Source organism: Melopsittacus undulatus, chromosome 1, assembly GCF_012275295.1.
Source record: "Melopsittacus undulatus isolate bMelUnd1 chromosome 1, bMelUnd1.mat.Z, whole genome shotgun sequence".
Classification (NCBI taxonomy): domain Eukaryota; kingdom Metazoa; phylum Chordata; class Aves; order Psittaciformes; family Psittaculidae; genus Melopsittacus; species Melopsittacus undulatus.
In genome coordinates this window covers 611023-631989 of record NC_047527.1, presented here as the reverse complement: position 1 = coordinate 631989, position 20967 = coordinate 611023, and the positions used below count along the sequence as shown (strand labels likewise).

Genomic DNA, 20967 nt, shown 5'->3' with positions numbered 1-20967 from the left:
ATCCCATTGAAGCCATCCCATTCAATCCCGTCCCCATCCCATCCCATTCAATCCCATCCTATCCTACTCAGTTCTATCCCTTTCCATCCCATTCAAACCCATCCCATCCTGTTCCATCCCATCCCATCCTATCCCATTGTACCTATCTCATCCCATCCCATTGAACCCATCCCATTGAACCCATCCCATCCTATCTCATCCCATTCCATCCTATTCCATCCCATCCCATCCCATTGAACCCATCCCATTGAACCCATCCTATCCCATCCCATTGAATTCAACCCATCCTATCCCATTCAATCCCATCCCATTAAACCCATCCCATTAAACCCATCCCATTGAGCCCATCCCACTCCATGCCATCCCCATCCCATCCTATCCCATCCTATTCCATTCAATCCCAATCTATCCTATCACATCCTATCCCACTCAATTCCATCCCATTGAACCCATCCCATTGAACCTATTCTATCCCATGGATCCCATCCCATCGAACCCATCTCATCCCATTGAACCCATCCCATTGAACCCATCCCATTTGATCCCATCCCCATCCCATCCTATCCTATCCCATCCCATTGAACCCATCCCTATCCCATTGAACCCATCCCATCCCATACTATCCTCTCCCATTGAACCCATCCCATTCCATCCCACCCTATCCCATCCTATCCCATTGAACTGATCCTATCCCACAAAACCCATCCCATCCCATTGCATTGAACCCATTCTATCCCATTGTACCCATCCCATTGAACCCATCTCATCCCATTCTTATCCCATTGAACCCATTCCACCCTGTTGAACCCATCTCATCCCATCCCATTGAACCTATCCCATTGATCCCATCCCATTGATCCCATCCTATCCCATTGAACCCATCCCCCCCATTTCCACACTGTTTCCTTGACTCTGTCACTCCCTTGACCTCTGGATGAAGCTGACGCGGTCGGAGCCAGGGAACACTGAGGAGCTCAACACTGGTAACACCATAACCAGCAACACCAACACCGGCAACACCATAGAGGTGAATGAGAACCCCCCTATCCCCCCACCCCCGGCACCGGTAACACCATAACCAGCAACACTGGTACCAACACCGGTACCATAGAGGTGAATGAGAACCCCCCTTACCCCACCCCCAACACCAGCACCGGTAACACCATCACCACCAACACTGGTACCGGCAACACCATAGAGGTGAATGGGAACCCCCCCAACCCCCCACCCCCCAACACCGGTAACACCTTAACCACCAACACCAACACTGGCAACACCATAGAGGTGAATGAGAACCCCCAACCCCCACCCCCAACACTGGCACCAGCAACACCATAGAGGAGAATGAGAACCCCCCCATCCCCCCACCCCCACACCATCCGGTGCTAACCTTTGACCCACAGGTGCCATGGTTGATGCTGGTGCTGGTGTTGGCGGTGCTGACCCTTGACCCCACAGACACCGCGGTTGTTGTCTCTGCTCCCCCCAGTGCTGGTGTCTCTGACCTTTGACCCTTGACCCCACAGGCGCCGCGGTTGTTGGCTCTGGTACCACCAGTGCCGGTATTGATGGTGTTGACCTCTGACCCCACAGGCTCCTGTCCCTCCTCCCCCCGCTGCTGGTCTCTCACGCCGCGGGTGTTGCTGCTGCTGACCCCTAACCTCTGACCTTTGACCCCACAGGCCCCCCGGCTGTTCCCCCTCCTCCCCCCGCTGTTGGTCTCTCACGCCCCGGTGCTGACCCTTGACCTCTGACCCTTAACCCTACAGTCACCATGGTTGTTCTCTCTGCTACCCCCGGTGCTGGTGTTGGTGGTGCTGACCCCTGACCTCTGACCCCACAGGCCCCGCGGCTGTTCCCCCTCCTCCCCCCTCTGCTGGTCTCTCACTTCGCGGGTGTTGCTGGTGCTGACCCCTAACCTCTGACCCTTGCCCCCACAGGCCCCGCGGCTGTTACCCCTCCTCCCCCCTCTGCTGGTCTCTCACTTCGCGGGTGTTGCTCTTTACACCCTCCCAGTGCGAGGCCAGAACCTGGCGGCAAAACACTTCCCAGTGGGGGAGGGGGAAGCTGTTGTCCTGGCGCTGACAGGGATCTACATAGCGGGGATGGCTCTGCCCCATAGCACACACAGGTGAGCCCTGCCCCATAGCACACACAGGTGAGCTCTGCCCCATAGCACACACAGCTGAGCTCTGCCCCATAGCACACACAGGTGAGCCCCATAGCACACACAGGTGAGCTCTGCCCCATAGCACACACAGGTGAGCTCTGCCCCATAGCACACACAGGTGAGCTCTGCCCCATAGCACACACAGGTGAGCTCTGCCCCATAGCACACACAGGTGAGCCCCATAGCACACACAGGTGAGCCCCATAGCACACACAGGTGAGCTCTGCCCCATAGCACACACAGGTGAGCTCTGCCCCATAGCACACACAGGTGAGCTCTGCCCCATAGCACACACAGGTGAGCTCTGCCCCATAGCACACACAGGTGAGCCCCATAGCACACACAGGTGAGCTCTGCCCCATAGCACACACAGGTGAGCTCTGCCCCATAGCACACACAGGTGAGCCCCATAGCACACACAGGTGAGCTCTGCCCCATAGCACACACAGGTGAGCTCTGCCCCATAGCACACACAGGTGAGCTCTGCCCCATAGCACACACAGGTGAGCCCTGCCCCATAGCACACACAGGTGAGCCCCATAGCACACACAGGTGAGCTCTGCCCCATAGCACACACAGGTGAGCTCTGCCCCATAGCACACACAGGTGAGCCCCATAGCACACACAGGTGAGCTCTGCCCCATAGCACACACAGGTGAGCTCTGCCCCATAGCACACACAGGTGAGCTCTGCCCCATAGCACACACAGGTGAGCTCTGCCCCATAGCACACACAGGTGAGCTCTGCCCCATAGCACACACAGGTGAGCTCTGCCCCATAGCACACACAGGTGAGCTCTGCCCCATAGCACACACAGGTGAGCCCATAGCACACACAGGTGAGCTCTGCCCCATAGCACACACAGGTGAGCTCTGCCCCATAGCACACACAGGTGAGCTCTGCCCCATAGCACACACAGGTGAGCTCTGCCCCATAGCACACACAGGTGAGCTCTGCCCATAGCACACACAGGTGAGCTCTGCCCCATAGCACACACAGGTGAGCTCTGCCCCATAGCACACACAGGTGAGCTCTGCCCATAGCACACACAGGTGAGCCCATAGCACACACAGGTGAGCTCTGCCCATAGCACACACAGGTGAGCTCTGCCCCATAGCACACACAGGTGAGCCCTGCCCCATAGCACACACAGGTGAGCTCTGCCCCATAGCACACACAGGTGAGCCCTGCCCCATAGCACACACAGGTGAGCCCCATAGCACACACAGGTGAGCCCCATAGCACACACAGGTGAGCCCCATAGCACACACAGGTGAGCTCTGCCCCATAGCACACACAGGTGAGCTCTGCCCCATAGCACACACAGGTGAGCCCCATAGCACACACAGGTGAGCTCTGCCCCATAAGCACACACAGGGGAGCCCATAGCACACACAGGTGAGCTCTGCCCCATAGCACACACAGGTGAGCTCTGCCCCATAGCACACACAGGTGAGCCCTGCCCCATAGCACACACAGGTGAGCTCTGCCCATAGCACACACAGGTGAGCTCTGCCCCATAGCACACTACAGGTGAGCTCTGCCCCATAGCACACACAGGTGAGCTCTGCCCCATAGCACACACAGGTGAGCCTGCCCCATAGCACACACAGTGTGAGCCCTGCCCCATAGCACACACAGGTGAGCTCTGCCCCATAGCACACACAGGTGAGCTATGGGGCAGAGCTCACACAGGTGAGCTCTGCCCCATAGCACACACAGGTGAGCTCTGCCCCATAGCACACACAGGTGAGCTCTGCCCCATAGCACACACAGGTGAGCTCTGCCCCATAGCACACACAGGTGAGCTCTGCCCCATAGCACACACAGGTGAGCTCTGGCCCCATAGCACACACAGGTGAGCTCTGCCCCATAGCACACACAGGTGGAGCTCTGCCCCATAGCACACACAGGTGAGCTCTGCCCCGATAGCACACACAGGTGAGCTCTGCCCCATAGCACACACAGGTGAGCTCTGCCCCATAGCACACACAGGTGAGCTCTGCCCATAGCACACACAGGTGAGCTCTGCCCCATAGCACACACAGGTGAGCTCTGCCCCATAGCACACACAGGTGAGCTCCTGCCCCATAGCACACACAGGTGAGCTCTGCCCCATAGCACACACAGGTGAGCTCTGCCCCATAGCACACACAGGTGAGCCCTGCCCTCATAGCACACACAGGTGAGCTCTGCCCCATAGCACACACAGGTGAGCTCCTGCCCCATAGCACACACAGGTGAGCTCTGCCCCATAGCACACACAGGTGAGCTCTGCCCCATAGCACACACAGGTGAGCCCTGCCCCATAGCACACACAGGTGAGCTCTGCCCCATAGCACACACAGGTGAGCCCTGCCCCCATAGCACACACAGGTGAGCTCTGCCCCATAGCACACACAGGTGAGCTCTGCCCCATAGCACACACAGGTGAGCTCTGCCCCATAGCACACACAGGTGAGCTCTGCCCCATAGCACACACAGGTGAGCCCTGCCCCATAGCACACACAGGTGAGCTCTGCCCATAGCACACACAGGTGAGCCCTGCCCCATAGCACACACAGGTGAGCTCTGCCCCATAGCACACACAGGTGAGGCCCCATAGCACACACAGGTGAGCCCTGCCCCATAGCACACACAGGTGAGCTCTGCCCCATAGCACACACAGGTGAGCCCTGCCCCATAGCACACACAGGTGAGCTCTGCCCCATAGCACACACAGGTGAGCTCTGCCCCATAGCACACACAGGTGAGCTCTGCCCATAGCACACACAGGTGAGCTCTGCCCCATAGCACACACAGGTGAGCCCTGCCCCATAGCACACACAGGTGAGCTCTGCCCCATAGCACACACAGGTGAGCCCTGCCCCATAGCACACACAGGTGAGCTCTGCCCCATAGCACACACAGGTGAGCCCCATAGCACACACAGGTGAGCCCTGCCCCATAGCACACACAGGTGAGCTCTGCCCCATAGCACACACAGGTGAGCCCTGCCCCATAGCACACACAGGTGAGCTCTGCCCCATAGCACACACAGGTGAGCTCTGCCCCATAGCACACACAGGTGAGCCCCATAGCACACACAGGTGAGCCCTGCCCCATAGCACACACAGGTGAGCTCTGCCCCATAGCACTCACTGGTGAGCTCTGCCCCATAGCACACACAGGTGAGCTCTGCCCCATAGCACACACAGGTGAGCCCCATAGCACACACAGGTGAGCCCTGCCCCATAGCACACACAGGTGAGCTCTGCCCCATAGCACACACAGGTGAGCTCTGCCCCATAGCACACACAGGTGAGCTCTGCCCCATAGCACACACAGGTGAGCCCTGCCCCATAGCACACACAGGTGAGCTCTGCCCCATAGCACACACAGGTGAGCTCTGCCCCATAGCACACACAGGTGAGCTCTGCCCCATAGCACACACAGGTGAGCTCTGCCCCATAGCACACACAGGTGAGCTCTGCCCCATAGCACACACAGGTGAGCTCTGCCCCATAGCACACACAGGTGAGCTCTGCCCCATAGCACACACAGGTGAGCTCTGCCCCATAGCACACACAGGTGAGCCCTGCCCCATAGCACACACAGGTGAGCTCTGCCCCATAGCACACACAGGTGAGCCCCATAGGCACACACAGGTGAGCTCTGCCCCATAGCACACACAGGTGAGCTCTGCCCCATAGCACACACAGGTGAGCTCTGCCCCATAGCACACACAGGTGAGCTCTGCCCCATAGCACACACAGGTGAGCTCTGCCCCATAGCACACACAGGTGAGCTCTGCCCCATAGCACACACAGGTGAGCCCCATAGCACACACAGGTGAGCCCCATAGCACACACAGGTGAGCCCCATAGCACACACAGGTGAGCTCTGCCCCATAGCACACACAGGTGAGCCCTGCCCCATAGCACACACAGGTGAGCTCTGCCCCATAGCACACACAGGTGAGCTCTGCCCCATAGCACACACAGGTGAGCCCCATAGCACACACAGGTGAGCTCTGCCCCATAGCACACACAGGTGAGCTCTGCCCCATAGCACACACAGGTGAGCTCTGCCCCATAGCACACACAGGTGAGCCCCATAGCACACACAGGTGAGCTCTGCCCCATAGCACACACAGGTGAGCTCTGCCCCATAGCACACACAGGTGAGCTCTGCCCCATAGCACACACAGGTGAGCTCTGCCCCATAGCACACACAGGTGAGCCCTGCCCCATAGCACACACAGGTGAGCTCTGCCCCATAGCACACACAGGTGAGCCCTGCCCCATAGCACACACAGGTGAGCTCTGCCCCATAGCACACACAGGTGAGCCCCATAGCACACACAGGTGAGCCCCATAGCACACACAGGTGAGCCCTGCCCCATAACACACACAGGTGAGCCCCATAGCACACACAGGTGAGCTCTGCCCCATAGCACACACAGGTGAGCTCTGCCCCATAGCACACACAGGTGAGCCCCATAGCACACACAGGTGAGCTCTGCCCCATAGCACACACAGGTGAGCCCTGCCCCCATAGCACACACAGGTGAGCTCTGCCCCATAGCACACACAGGTGAGCCCTGCCCCATAGCACACACAGGTGAGCCCCATAGCACACACAGGTGAGCTCTGCCCCATAGCACACACAGGTGAGCTCTGCCCCATAGCACACACAGGTGAGCTCTGCCCCATAGCACACACAGGTGAGCTCTGCCCCATAGCACACACAGGTGAGCTCTGCCCCAATAGCACACACAGGTGAGCCCCATAGCACACACAGGTGAGCTCTGCCCCATAGCACACACAGGTGAGCTCTGCCCCATAGCACACACAGGTGAGCTCTGCCCCATAGCACACACAGGTGAGCTCTGCCCCATAGCACACACAGGTGAGCCCCATAGCACACACAGGTGAGCCCCATAGCACACACAGGTGAGCTCTGCCCCATAGCACACACAGGTGAGCTCTGCCCCATAGCACACACAGGTGAGCTCTGCCCCATAGCACACACAGGTGAGCCCCATAGCACACACAGGTGAGCTCTGCCCCATAGCACACACAGGTGAGCTCTGCCCCATAGCAACACTCCCTAGGGTGCTGGGGCTTCCATTGACTCCCATTGAGTCCCATTGAGTCGTATTGTCTCCCGTTGATTCCCATTGACTCCTATTGACTCCTCCCATTGACTCCCCTTGTCTCCCATTGCCTCCCATTGACTCCCATTGCCTCCCACTGTCTCCCATTGTCTCCCATTGACTCCCATTGTCTCCCATTGCCTCCCATTGCCTCCCATTGACTCCCATTGACTCCCATTGTCTCCCATTGTCTCCCATTGACTCCCCTTGACTCCCATTGACTCCCATTGACTCCCCTTGACTCCCCTTGATTCCATTGACTCCCATTGACTCCCATTGACTCCCATTGAATCCCATTGACTCCCATTGTCTCCCATTGTCTCCCATTGACTCCCATTGACTCCCATTGACCCCCATTGACTCCCACTGTCCCCCATTGACTCCCATTGTCTCCCATTGTCTCCCATTGACTCCCATTGCCTCCCATTGACTCCCATTGTCTCCCATTGTCTCCCATTGACTCCCATTGCCTCCCATTGTCTCCCATTGACTCCCATTGACTCCCATTGACTCCCATTGACTCCCATTATCTCCCATTGACTCCCATTGACTCCCATTGACTCCCATTATCTCCTATTGACTCCCATTGACTCCATTGACTCCCATTGACTCCCATTGACTCCCATTGACTCCCATTGCCCCCATTGACTTTCATTGACTCCCATTGACTCCCATTGTCTCCCATTATCTCCCATTGACTCCCATTGACTCCCATTGTCTCCCATTGTCTCCCATTGACTCCCATTGACTCCCATTGTCTCCCATTGACTCCCATTGACTCCCATTGACTCCCATTGACTCCCATTGTCTCCCATTGACTCCCATTGTCTCCCATTTCTCCCCATTGACCCCCATTATCTCCTATTGACTCCCATTGACTCCCATTTTCTCCCACTGTCTCCCATTGTCTCCCATTTTCTCCCATTGTCTCCCATTGACTCCCATTGACTCCCATTGACTCCCATTGACTCCCATTTCCCCCCATTGACCCCCATTATCTCCTATTGACTCCCATTGACTCCCATTGTCTCCCACTGTCTCCCATTGTCTCCCACTGTCCCCCATTAACCCCCCTCTCTCCCATCCCCCCCAGGGTGCTGGGCGGCCCTGGCTCCGCCGCAGCCTCCAGGGCCTGGATGGTCCTGAAGCTCTTGGCCCTACTGGAGCTTGGGGCTCAGCTCTTGGCTCTGGCTCTGCTCAACTTCTCCCTTGGCTTCCTGCTGGCAGTGACCATGGTGCCGGCGGCAGCCGCGGTGGCACCCACCGGGCCCCGGTCAGCACCCATCTATGGGGGTCTATGGGTGTCATTGGGGTCTATGGGTGTCAATGGGGTCTATGGGTGTCAATGGGGTCTATGGGTGTCATTGGGGTCTATGGGTGTCATTGGGGTCTATGGGTGTCAATGGGGTCTATGGGTGTCATTGGGGTCTATGGGTGTCATTGGGGTCTATGGGTGTCAATGGGGTCTATGGGTGTCATTGGGGTCTATGGGTGTCATTGGGGTCTATGGGTGTCATTGGGGTCTATGGTGTCATTGGGGTCTATGGTGTCATTGAGGTCTATGGGTGTCATTGGGGTCTATGGGTGTCATTGGGGTCTATGGGTGTCATTGGGGTTTATGGGTGTCATTGGGGTCCCTTGGCTTCCTGCTGGCAGTGACCATGGTGCCGGCGGCAGCCGCGGTGGCACCCACCGGGCCCCGGTCAGCACCCATCTATGGGGGTCTATGGGTGTCATTGGGGTCTATGGGTGTCAATGGGGTCTATGGGTGTCATTGGGGTCTATGGGTGTCAATGGGGTCTATGGGTGTCATTGGGGTCTATGGTGTCATTGGGGTCTATGGGTGTCAATGGGATCTATGGGTGTCATTGGGGTCTATGGGTGTCAATGGGGTCTATGGGTGTCAATGGGGTCTATGGGTGTCATTGGGGTCTATGGGTGTCATTGGGGTCCCTTGGCTTCCTGCTGGCAGTGACCATGGTGCCGGCGGCAGCCGCGGTGGCACCCACCGGGCCCCGGTCAGCACCCATCTATGGGGGTCTATGGGGTCTATGGGTGTCATTGGGGTCTATGGGTGTCAATGGGGTCTATGGGTGTCATTGGGGTCCATGGGTGTCAATGGGGTCTATGGGTGTCAATGGGGTCTATGGGTGTCATTGGGGTCCATGGGTGTCAATGGGGTCTATGGGTGTCAATGGGGTCTATGGGTGTCATTGGGGTCCATGGGTGTCAATGGGGTCTATGGTGTCAATGGGGTCTATGGGTGTCAATGGGGTCTATGGGTGTCATTGGGGTCCCTTGGCTTCCTGCTGGCAGTGACCATGGTGCCGGCGGCAGCCGCGGTGGCACCCACCGGGCCCCGGTCAGCACCCATCTATGGGGGTCTATGGGTGTCATTGGGTGTCATTGGGGTCTATGGGTGTCATTGGGGTCTATGGGTGTCAATGGGGTCTATGGGTGTCATTGGGGTCTATGGGTGTCATTGGGGTCTATGGGTGACATTGGGGTCTATGGGTGTCATTGGGGTCTATGGGTGTCAATGGGGTCTATGGGTGTCAATGGGGTCTATGGGTGTCATTGGGGTCTATGGGTGTCAATGGGGTCTATGGGTGTCAATGGGGTCTATGGTGTCATTGGGGTCTATGGGTGCCAATAGGGTCCATGGGTGTCATTGAGGTCTATGGGTGTCATTGGGGTCTATAGGTGTCAATGGGGTCTATGGGTGTCAATGGGGTCTATGGGTGTCAATGGGGTCTATGGGTGTCATTGGGGTCCCTTGGCTTCCTGCTGGCAGTGACCATGGTGCCGGCGGCAGCCGCGGTGGCACCCACCGGGCCCCGGTCAGCACCCATCTATGGGGGTCTATGGGGTCTATGGGTGTCAATGGGGTCTATGGGTGTCATTGGGGTCTATGGGTGTCAATGGGGTCTATGGGTGTCATTGGGGTCTATGGGTGTCATTGGGGTCTATGGGTGTCAATGGGGTCTGTGGGTGTCAATGGGGTCTATGGGTGTCAATGGGGTCTATGGGTGTCAATGGGGTCTATGGGTGTCATTGGGGTCTATGGGTGTCATTGGGGTCTATGGGTGTCAATGGGGTCTGTGGGTGTCAATGGGGTCTATGGGTGTCAATGGGGTCTATGGGTGTCAATGGGGTCTATGGATGTCAATGGGGTCTATGGGTGTTAATGGGGTCTATGGGTGTCAATGGGGTCTATGGGTGTCATTGGGGTCCCTTGGCTTCCTGCTGGCAGTGACCATGGTGCCGGCGGCAGCCGCGGTGGCACCCACCGGGCCCCGGTCAGCACCCATCTATGGGGGTCTATGGGTGTCATTGGGGTCTATGGGTGTCGTTGGGGTCTATGGGTGTCATTGGGGTCTATGGGTGTCAATGGGGTCTATGGGTGTCATTGGGGTCTATGGGTGTCATTGGGGTCTATGGGTGTCAATGGGGTCTATGGGGGTCTATGGGGTCCATGGGTGCTAATGGGGTGTATGGTGTCATTGGGGTCTATGGGGGTCAATGGGGTCTATGGGGGTCAATGGGGTCTATGGGTGTCAATGGGGTCTATGGGTGTCATTGGGTTTATGGGTGTCATTGGGGTCTGTGGGTGTCAATGGGGTCTATGGGGGTCAATGGGGTCTATGGGTGTCAATGGGGTCCATGGGTGTCAATGGGGTCTATGGGTGTCAATGGGGTCTATGGGGGTCTATGGGTGTCAATGGGTGTCATTGTGGTCTATGGGTGTCATTGGGGTCCATGGGTGTCATTGGGGTCCATGGGTGTCAATGGGGTCTATGGGTGACATTGGGGTCTATGGGTGTCATTGGGGTCTATGAGTGTCAATGGGGTCTATGGGTGTCATTGGGGTCTATGGGTGTCAATGGGGTTTATGGGTGTCAATGGGGTCTATGGGGGTCAATGGGTGTCATTGGGGTCTATGGGTGTCAATGGGGTCTATGGGTGTCAATGGGGTCTATGAGTGTCAATGGGGTCTATGGGTGTCATTGGGGTCTATGGGTGCCATTGGGGTCTATGGGTGTCAATGGGGTCTATGGTGTCATTGGGGTCTATGGGTGTCATTGGGGTCTATGGGTGTCATTGGGGTCCCTTGGCTTCCTGCTGGCAGTGACCATGGTGCCGGCGGCAGCCGCGTTGGCACCCACCGGGCCCCGGTCAGCACCCATCTATGGGGGTCTATGGGGTCTATGGGTGTCAATGGGGTCTATGGGTGTCAATGGGGTCTATGGGGGTCAATGGGTCTATGGGTGTCAATGGGGTCCATGGGTGTCATTAGGGTCTATGGGTGTCATTGGGGTCTATGGGTGTCAATGGGGTCTATGGGTGTCATTGGGGTCTATGGGTGTCAATGGGGTCTATGGGTGTCAGTGGGGTCTATGGGTGTCAATGGGGTCTATGGGGGTCAATGGGTCTATGGGTGTCAATGGGGTCCATGGGTGTCATTAGGGTCTATGGGTGTCATTGGGGTCTATGGGTGTCAATGGGGTCTATGGGTGTCATTGGGGTCTATGGGTGTCAGTGGGGTCTATGGGTGTCAATGGGTCTATGGGTGTCATTGGGGTCTATGGGTGTCATTGGGGTCTATGGGTGTCAATGGGGTCTATGGGTGTCATTGGGGTCTATGGGTGTCATTGGGGTCTATGGGTGTCATTGGGGTCCATGGTTGTCAATGGGGTCTATGGGTGCCAATGGGGTCTATGGGTGTCATTAGGGTCTATGGGTGTCATTGGGGTCTATGGGTGTCATTGGAGTCCATGGGTGTCAATGGGGTCCATGGGTGTCATTGGGGTCTATGGGTGTCAATGGGGTCCATGGGTGTCATTAGGGTCTATGGGTGTCATTGGGGTCTATGGGTGTCATTGGGGTCTATGGCTGTCAATGGGGTCTATGGGTGTCATTGGGGTCTATTGGTGTCATTGCGGTCTATGGGTGTCATTGGGGTCTATGAGTGTCAATGGGGTCTATGGGTGTCATTGGGGTCTATGGGTGCCATTGGGGTCTATGGGTGCCATTGGGGTCTATGGGTGTCAATGGGGTCTATGGGTGTCATTGGGGTCTATTGGTGTCATTGGGGTCTATGGGTGTCATTGGGGTCTATGAGTGTCAATGGGGTCTATGGGTGTCAATGGGGTCTATGGGTGTCATTGGGGTCTATGGGTGTCAATGGGGTCTATGGGTGTCATTGGGGTCTATGGTGTCATTGGGGTCTATGGGTGTCATTGGGGTCCCTTGGCTTCCTGCTGGCAGTGACCATGGTGCCGGCGGCAGCCGCGGTGGCACCCACCGGGCCCCGGTCAGCACCTATCTATGGGGGTCTATGGGGTCTATGGGTGTCATTGGGGTCTATGGGTGTCAATGGGGTCTATGGGTGTCATTGGGGTCTATGGGTGTCAATGGCGTCTATGGGTGTCATTGGGGTCTATGGGTGTCAATGGGGTCTATGGGTGTCAATGGGGTCTATGGGTGTCATTGGGGTCTATGGTGTCATTGGGGTCTATGGTGTCATTGGGGTCTATGGTGTCAATGGCGTCTATGGGTGTCATTGGGGTCTATGGGTGTCATTGGGGTCTATGGTGTCAATGGGGTCTATGGGTGTCAATGGGGTCTATGGGTGTCATTGGGGTCTATGGGTGTCAATGGGGTCTATGGGTGTCAATGGGGTCTATGGGTGTCAATGGGGTCTATGGGTGTCATTGGGGTCCCTTGGCTTCCTGCTGGCAGTGACCATGGTGCCGGCGGCAGCCGCGGTGGCACCCACCGGGCCCCGGTCAGCACCCATCTATGGGGGACTATGGGGTCTATGGGTGTCATTGAGGTCCATGGGTGTCATTGGGGTCTATGGGTGTCAATGGGGTCTATGGGTGTCATTGGGGTCCCTTGGCTTCCTGCTGGCAGTGACCATGGTGCCGGCAGCAGCCGCGGTGGCACCAACCGGGCCCCGGTCAGCACCCACCTATGGGGGTCTATGGGTGTCATTGGGGTCTATGGGTGCTAATGGGGTCTACGGGTGTCATTGGGGTCTATGGGTGTCATTGGGGTCTATGGGTGTCAATGGAGTCTATGGGTGTCAATGGGGTCTATGGGTGTCATTGGGGTCTATGGGTGTCATTGGGGTCCCTTGGCTTCCTGCTGGCAGTGACCATGGTGCCGGCAGCAGCCGCGGTGGCACCCACCGGGCCCCGGTCAGCACCCATCTATGGGGGTCTATGGGTGTCAATGGGGTCTATGGGTGTCATTGGGGTCTATGGGTGTCAATGGGGTCTATGGGTGTGAATGGGGTCTATGGGGGTCTATGGGGTCCATGGGTGTCATTGGGGTCTATGGGTGTCATTGGGGTCTATGGGTGTGAATGGGGTCTATGGGGGTCTATGGGGTCCATGGGTGTCATTGGGGTCTATGGGTGTCATTGGGGTCTATGGGTGTCATTGGGGTCTATGGGTGTCATTGGGGTCCATGGGTGTCATTGGGGTCCCTGGGTGCCATTGGAGTCCATGGGTGCCATTGGGGTCCATGGATGCCATTGGGGTCCATGGATGCCATTGGGTTCTATGGGTGTCTTTGGGGTCTATGGGTGCCATTGGGGTCTATGGGTGCCAATGGGGTCTATTGGTGTCATTGGGGTCCATGGGTGTCATTGGGGTCCCTGGGTGCCATTGGAGTCCATGGGTGCCATTGGGGTCCATGGATGCCATTGGGGTCCATGGATGCCATTGGGGTCTATGGGTGTCATTGGGGTCCCTGGGTGCCATTGGGGTCCCTGGGTGCCATTGGGGTCCATGGATGCCATTGGTGTCCCTGGGTGCCATTGGGGTCCATGGGTGCTCCTGGGGGGTCATGGGTGCCATTGGTGTCTATGGGTGCCATTGGAGTCCATGGGTGCCATTGGAGTCCATGGGTGCCATTGGGGTCTATGGGTGCCATTGGGGTCCATGGGTTCCATTGGGGTCCATGGGTTCCATTGGGGTCCATGGGTGCTATTGGGGTCCATGGATGCCATTGGTGTCCATGGGTGCCATTGGGGTCCATGGGTGCTCCTGGGGGGTCATGGGTGCCATTGGTGTCCATGGGTGCCATTGGAGTCCATGGGTTCCATTGGGGTCCATGGGTTCCATTGGGGTCCATGGGTGCCATTGGGGTCTGTGGATGCCATTGGGGTCCATAGGTGTCATTGGTGTCCATGGATGCATTGAAGTTGTATGTTCTAGGGCGATGATGAAGCCTAGTGTTGTTACTAGGATGGCTGCGGTTGTTGCTAGGAGGGTGTTGTTACTGGGGGGGTTGTACAGGGGTTAGGTAGGATATAATGAGTAATCCGGCTGTGATGCTTCCAAGGGTGATTGGGTTGTTGTTTGAGGGTCGTTTCCATTTACTGGGGTGACTGTTGGTGTACAGGTGAATTCTGTGTGTACTAGAAGGGTTGTTCTTAAGCTGTATGTGGTGGTGCAGGTGGTAGCCAGGAGGTTACAAGTGCTCAGGTGTTTAGTAGGAGGTATTTAGGTTTTCAATGATGAGGTCTATTGAGGGGTATCCTACAGGGAACAGGGTTCCTATTAGTGTGAGGTTCCCATAGTGAAGCAGGAGGTGGTTGTTGGGTGTGTTTTTGGGAAGCCGACTGTTGTTCTCCATCTATGTTGTGGATGGTTGATCCTGAACATAGGAACAGCATGAAGAAGGCATGGGGTGAGAGATGAAGGAAGGGTTGTTGGGGTGGTTGAGTCTGATGGTGACTAGTATTATGCTTAGGGTAAGTCCTACACCGATTGTAAAGTACAGGTTGTAGGGTCAAGGAACAGGAGGAAGATGTTGTTGGTGATGGTTAGTGTTAGTATTGTGATTAGGGAGGTTGTTAGGGAGGAGAAGGATATTGTGATGTGTGGATCTGATGATATGTGTGATGTTGCACATTGTAGGATGGATCATGGTACAAACAGGGTGATGGGGAGGAATAGACACATAGAGACACATAGAGACCATAGAGACACATAGAGACCATAGAGACCATAGAGACACATAGAGACCATAGAGACACATAGAGACCATAGAGACACATAGAGACACAATGAGACACATAGAGACACATAGAGACCATAGAGACACATAGAGACACATAGAGACACATAGAGACCATAGAGACACATAGAGACCCATAGAGACCATAGAGACACATAGAGACACATAGAGACACATAGAGACCCATAGAGACCATAGAGACACATAGAGACACATAAAGACACATAGAGACACATAGAGACACATAGAGCCCCATAGAGACCATAGAGACACATAGAGACACATAGAGACCATAGAGACACATAGAGACCATAGAGACACATAGAGACACATAGAGACCATAGAGACACATAGAGACCATAGAGACACATAGAGACACATAGAGACACAGAGACACATAGAGACACATAGAGACCATAGAGACACATAGAGACCATAGAGACCATAGAGACACATAGAGACACATAGAGACACATAGAGACACAGAGACACATAGAGACACATAGAGACCATAGAGACACATAGAGACACATAGAGACACAGAGACACATAGAGACACATAGAGACCATAGAGACACATAGAGACCATAGAGACACATAGAGACCATAGAGACGCATAGAGACCATAGAGACACATAGAGACCATAGAGACCCATAGAGACCCATAGAGACATATAGAGACCCATAGAGACACATAGAGACCCATAGAGACCCATAGAGACACATAGAGACACGTAGAGACCATAGAGACACATAGAGACACATAGAGACACATAGAGACCATAGAGACACATAGAGATTGAATGCAGAGTGTTGGTGCTAGGCTGATGAGGAAGGTGGACTTGATGATGAGGGTGATGGTTTTAGGGGTGTTCTGGAAGTGTTTTGAGATAAGAAGGGTTTAACCCTATTCTTAGGCTCACGGTCTAATGTCTGGTTTAAGCTACACTTACACAAGAGGGGTCTGGACATTAGTTCTGGCTTTAGGATTAGGATGAGTAAGGGAAGGAGATGGACAATGGTCCATTCAGGTGGTTGAGGTTTGGGGTGTTGTGATGTACGGGGGTAGGGTTCCTGGTTGGGTTGTTGTTAGGGTGTATGAGGGGGGTAGTAGTGTGGTGGCTATGGGAATAGTATGGGATGTACATCATACATAGTTACTGGTGTCACTGGTACTGGTGTTACTGGTGTCACTGGTGTCACTGGTGTTACTGGTGTCACTGGTGTCACTGGTGTTACTGGTGTCACTGGTGTTACAGGTGTTACTGGATGGAGGAGTAGGCAATGAGTTGGTTCAGGGTGTAAGCAACTGGAGCTGGTTGTTAGTGCCCTCCTATGGGGCAGGTGTTACTGGTGTCACTGGTGTTACTGGTGTTACTGGCGCCACTGGTGTTAGTGCCCCTCCTATGGGGCAGGTGTGGGGCCCGGGGCCCATAACCCCTTAGAGGGTTAGAGTGAGGGCTGGGAATGGATAGTGTAGAAGGTTGGTAGGGGTTAGGTTTGTTAGGTGATGCTGGTGTTACTGGAGTTACTGGTGTTACTGGTGTCACTGGTGTCACTGGTGTTACTGGTGTCACTGGTGTTACTGGTGTCACTGGTGTTACTGGTGTTACTGGTGTCACTGGTGTTACTGGTCTCACTGGTCTCACTGGTCCCATTGTCCCCCCCAGTCCGCTCCAGGTGCTGTTACTGGTTCTGGCCTCCCCAGCCGTGTCCCTACTGGTGGCAGTGGCAGCCGAGCGGGAGCTGCAGGAGGCTCCAGCTGCACCATGGGAGGATTGGCAGCGGCTGCTGACGGCTCTAGCGCAGGGTCTGCTCCTGCACCACACACATGGAGCCTTCCTGTGCCCCCTGCTGGCGATGGGCACATACCCCTGCTGGCTGCTGCTCTGGAACGTGCTGTGCTGGGGGACATAGAGACACATAGAGACACATAGAGACACATAGAGACACATAGAGACACATAGAGACCATAGAGACCCATAGAGACACATAGAGACCATAGAGACACATAGAGACACATAGAGACACATAGAGACACATAGAGACCATAGAGACCCATAGAGACACATAGAGACCATAGAGACACATAGAGACACATAGAGACACATGGAGACACATGGAGCCTTCCTGTGCCCACTGCTGGCTATGGGCACATACCCCTGCTGGCTGCTGCTGTGGAACGTGCTCTGCTGGGGGACATAGAGACACATAGAGACACATAGAGACACATAGAGACCATAGAGACACATAGAGACCATAGAGACACATAGAGACTCATAGAGAGACATAGAGACACATAGAGACCCATAGAGACACATAGAGACACATAGAGACACATAGAGACACATAGAGACCCATAGAGACCATAGAGACACATAGAGACCATAGAGACACATAGAGACACATAGAGACACATAGAGACCATAGAGACACATAGAGACCCATAGAGACCATAGAGACACATAGAGACCATAGAGACACATAGAGACCCATAGAGACCATAGAGACACATAGAGACCATAGAGACACATAGAGACCCATAGAGACACATAGAGACCATAGAGACACATAGAGACCCATAGAGACCATAGAGACACATAGAGACCATAGAGACACATAGAGACACATAGAGATACATAGAGACCATAGAGACACATAGAGACACATAGAGACACATAGAGACACATAGAGACACATAGAGACACATAGAGACCATAGAGACACATAGAGACCATAGAGACACATAGAGACACATAGAGACACATAGAGACACATAGAGACACATAGAGACACATAGAGACACATAGAGACACATATTGACCCATAGAGACCATAGAGACACATAGAGACACATATTGACCCATACCCCTTCTGGCTGCTGCTCTGGAACGTGCTCTGCTGGCACTGAGCACCCCACGGGGACACACCGAGAGACCCATGGAGGGACGCACAGATGGACCCATAGAGAGACCCAAACATGGACCCATGGAGGGACCCAAACATGGACCCATAGAGAGACCCAAACATCTCTATGACAGCATCTCTATCACAGCATCTCTATGGCAGCATCTCTATGGCAGCATCTCTATGGCAGCATCTCTATCACAGCATCTCTATGGCAGCATCTCTATCACAGCATCTCTATGGCAGCATCTCTATCACAGCATCTCTATGGCAGCATCTCTATCACAGCATCTCTATCACAGCATCTCTATGGCAGCATCTCTATGGCAGCATCTCTATCACAGCATCTCTATCACAGCATCTCTATCACAGCATCTCTATCACAGCATCTCTATCACAGCATCTCTATCACATCATCTCTATGACAGCATCTCTATCACAGCATCTCTATCACAGCATCTCTATCACATCATCTCTATGACAGCATCTCTATCACAGCATCTCTATCACAGCATCTCTATCACATCATCTCTATCACAGCATCTCTATCACGGTGTCTCTGTTGTGGTGTCTCTATCACAGGATCCCTATCATGGTGTCTCTATAATAGTGTCTCTATCGCGGTGTCTCTATTGCGGAGTCTCTATCACAGTGTCTCTATCACAATGTCTCTATCGCGGTATCTCTGTTACAGTGTCCCTATCACGGTGTCTCTATCACATGATCCCTATCATGGTGTCTCTATCGCGGTGTCACTATCACAATGTCTATTGCAGCATCTCTATCACGATGTCTCTATCGCGGTGTCTCTGTTACGGTGTCTCTATCACGATGTCTCTATCGCAGTATCTCTGTTACGGTGTCTCTATCACGATGTCTCTATCGCAGTATCTCTGTTACGGTGTCTCTATCACAGGATCGCTATCACAGTGTCTCTATCATAGTGTCTCTATCACAGTGTCCCTATCGCGGTATCTCTGTTACAGTGTCTCTATCACGATACAATAAAGCCAGAGCTGGGACCGGAGCTGTTTCATTGACAGTGATGTTGGGGGGGGGGGGGGGATGTGTTGGGTGCTGTGTTATGGACACTGGGATGTGTTGGGTGCTCCCATTGATGTGTTATGGACATGGGATATGTTGGGTGCTCCCATTGATGTGTTATGGACATGGGATATGTTGGGTGCTCCCATTGATGTGTTATGGACACTGGGATGTGTTGGGTGCTCCCATTGATGCTGTGTTATGGACACACACACAGCATACATACATACATATATACACACACACAGCATACATACATACATATATACACACACACAGCATACATACATACATATATATACACACACACAGCATACATACATACATATATACACACACACAGCATACATACATACATATATATACACACACACAGCATACATACATACATATATACACACACACAGCATACATACATACATATATATACACACACAGCATACATACATACATATATACACACATAGCATACATACATACATACATATATACACACACAGCATACATACATACGTATATATACACACAGCATACATACATACATATATACACACACAGCATACATACATACGTATATATACACACAGCATACATACATACGTATATATACACACACAGCATACATACGTATATATACACACACACAGCATACATACATACATATATACACACACAGCATACATACATACGTATATACACACACACAGCATACATACATACATATATACACACACAGCATACATACATACATATATACACACATAGCATACATACATACATATATACACACACAGCATACATACATACGTATATACACACACACAGCATACATACATACATATATACACACACAGCATACATACATACATATATACACACAGCATACATACATACGTATATATACACACAGCATACATACATACGTATATATACACACAGCATACATACATACGTATATATACACACAGCATACATACATACGTATATATACACACACATAGCATACATACATACGTATATATACACACACACAGCATACATACATACGTATATATACACACACACAGCATACATACATACGTATATACACACACATAGCATACATACATACGTATATATACACAACACAGCATACATACATACGTATATATACACACATAGCGTACATACATACGTATATATATACACACAGAGCATACATACATACGTATATATACACACACAGCATACATACATACATATATACACACAGAGCATACATACATACGTATATATACACACACACAGCATACATACATACATATATACACACACACAGCATACATACATACATATATACACACACATAGCATACATACATACGTATATATACACATATAGCATGCATACATACGTATATAGCAATAGAACCAATCACCTGCTCTGGTCCCTTATCACGCCCCCATAGACATAGGCCACGCCCCCATAGAGAGGCCACGCCCCCATAGACAGAGGCCACGCCCCCATAGACAGAGGCCACGCCCCCTCCGCTGCAGCCCCACAGAGGCTCCGGCCGAGGCCACGCCCCCAGGCAGCGACACGTGACCCCTCCATCAACAACGTCACTCGGAGGCCACGCCCCCATACGTGACGTATCCGGTCCCAGGCCACGCCCCCCGGCGTCTATACGTGACTTCTC

General features: G+C 53.5%; 1 protein-coding gene across 1 annotated transcript in view; it reads left to right on the top strand.

Moving 5' to 3' along the window:
• The window catches only part of GPAA1 (glycosylphosphatidylinositol anchor attachment 1), a 61211-nt gene extending 43881 nt beyond the window's left edge, over positions 1-17330 (top strand). The window contains exons 10-14 of the mRNA XM_034068820.1: positions 920-1066; positions 1527-1562; positions 1941-2131; positions 8401-8580; positions 17009-17330. Of these exons, the coding sequence (XP_033924711.1) occupies positions 920-1066; positions 1527-1562; positions 1941-2131; positions 8401-8580; positions 17009-17255 (801 nt within the window). The 3' untranslated portion in view covers positions 17256-17330. The remainder of the gene's footprint in view (positions 1-919; positions 1067-1526; positions 1563-1940; positions 2132-8400; positions 8581-17008) is intronic.
• The last annotated feature ends 3637 nt before the right edge of the window (positions 17331-20967 follow it).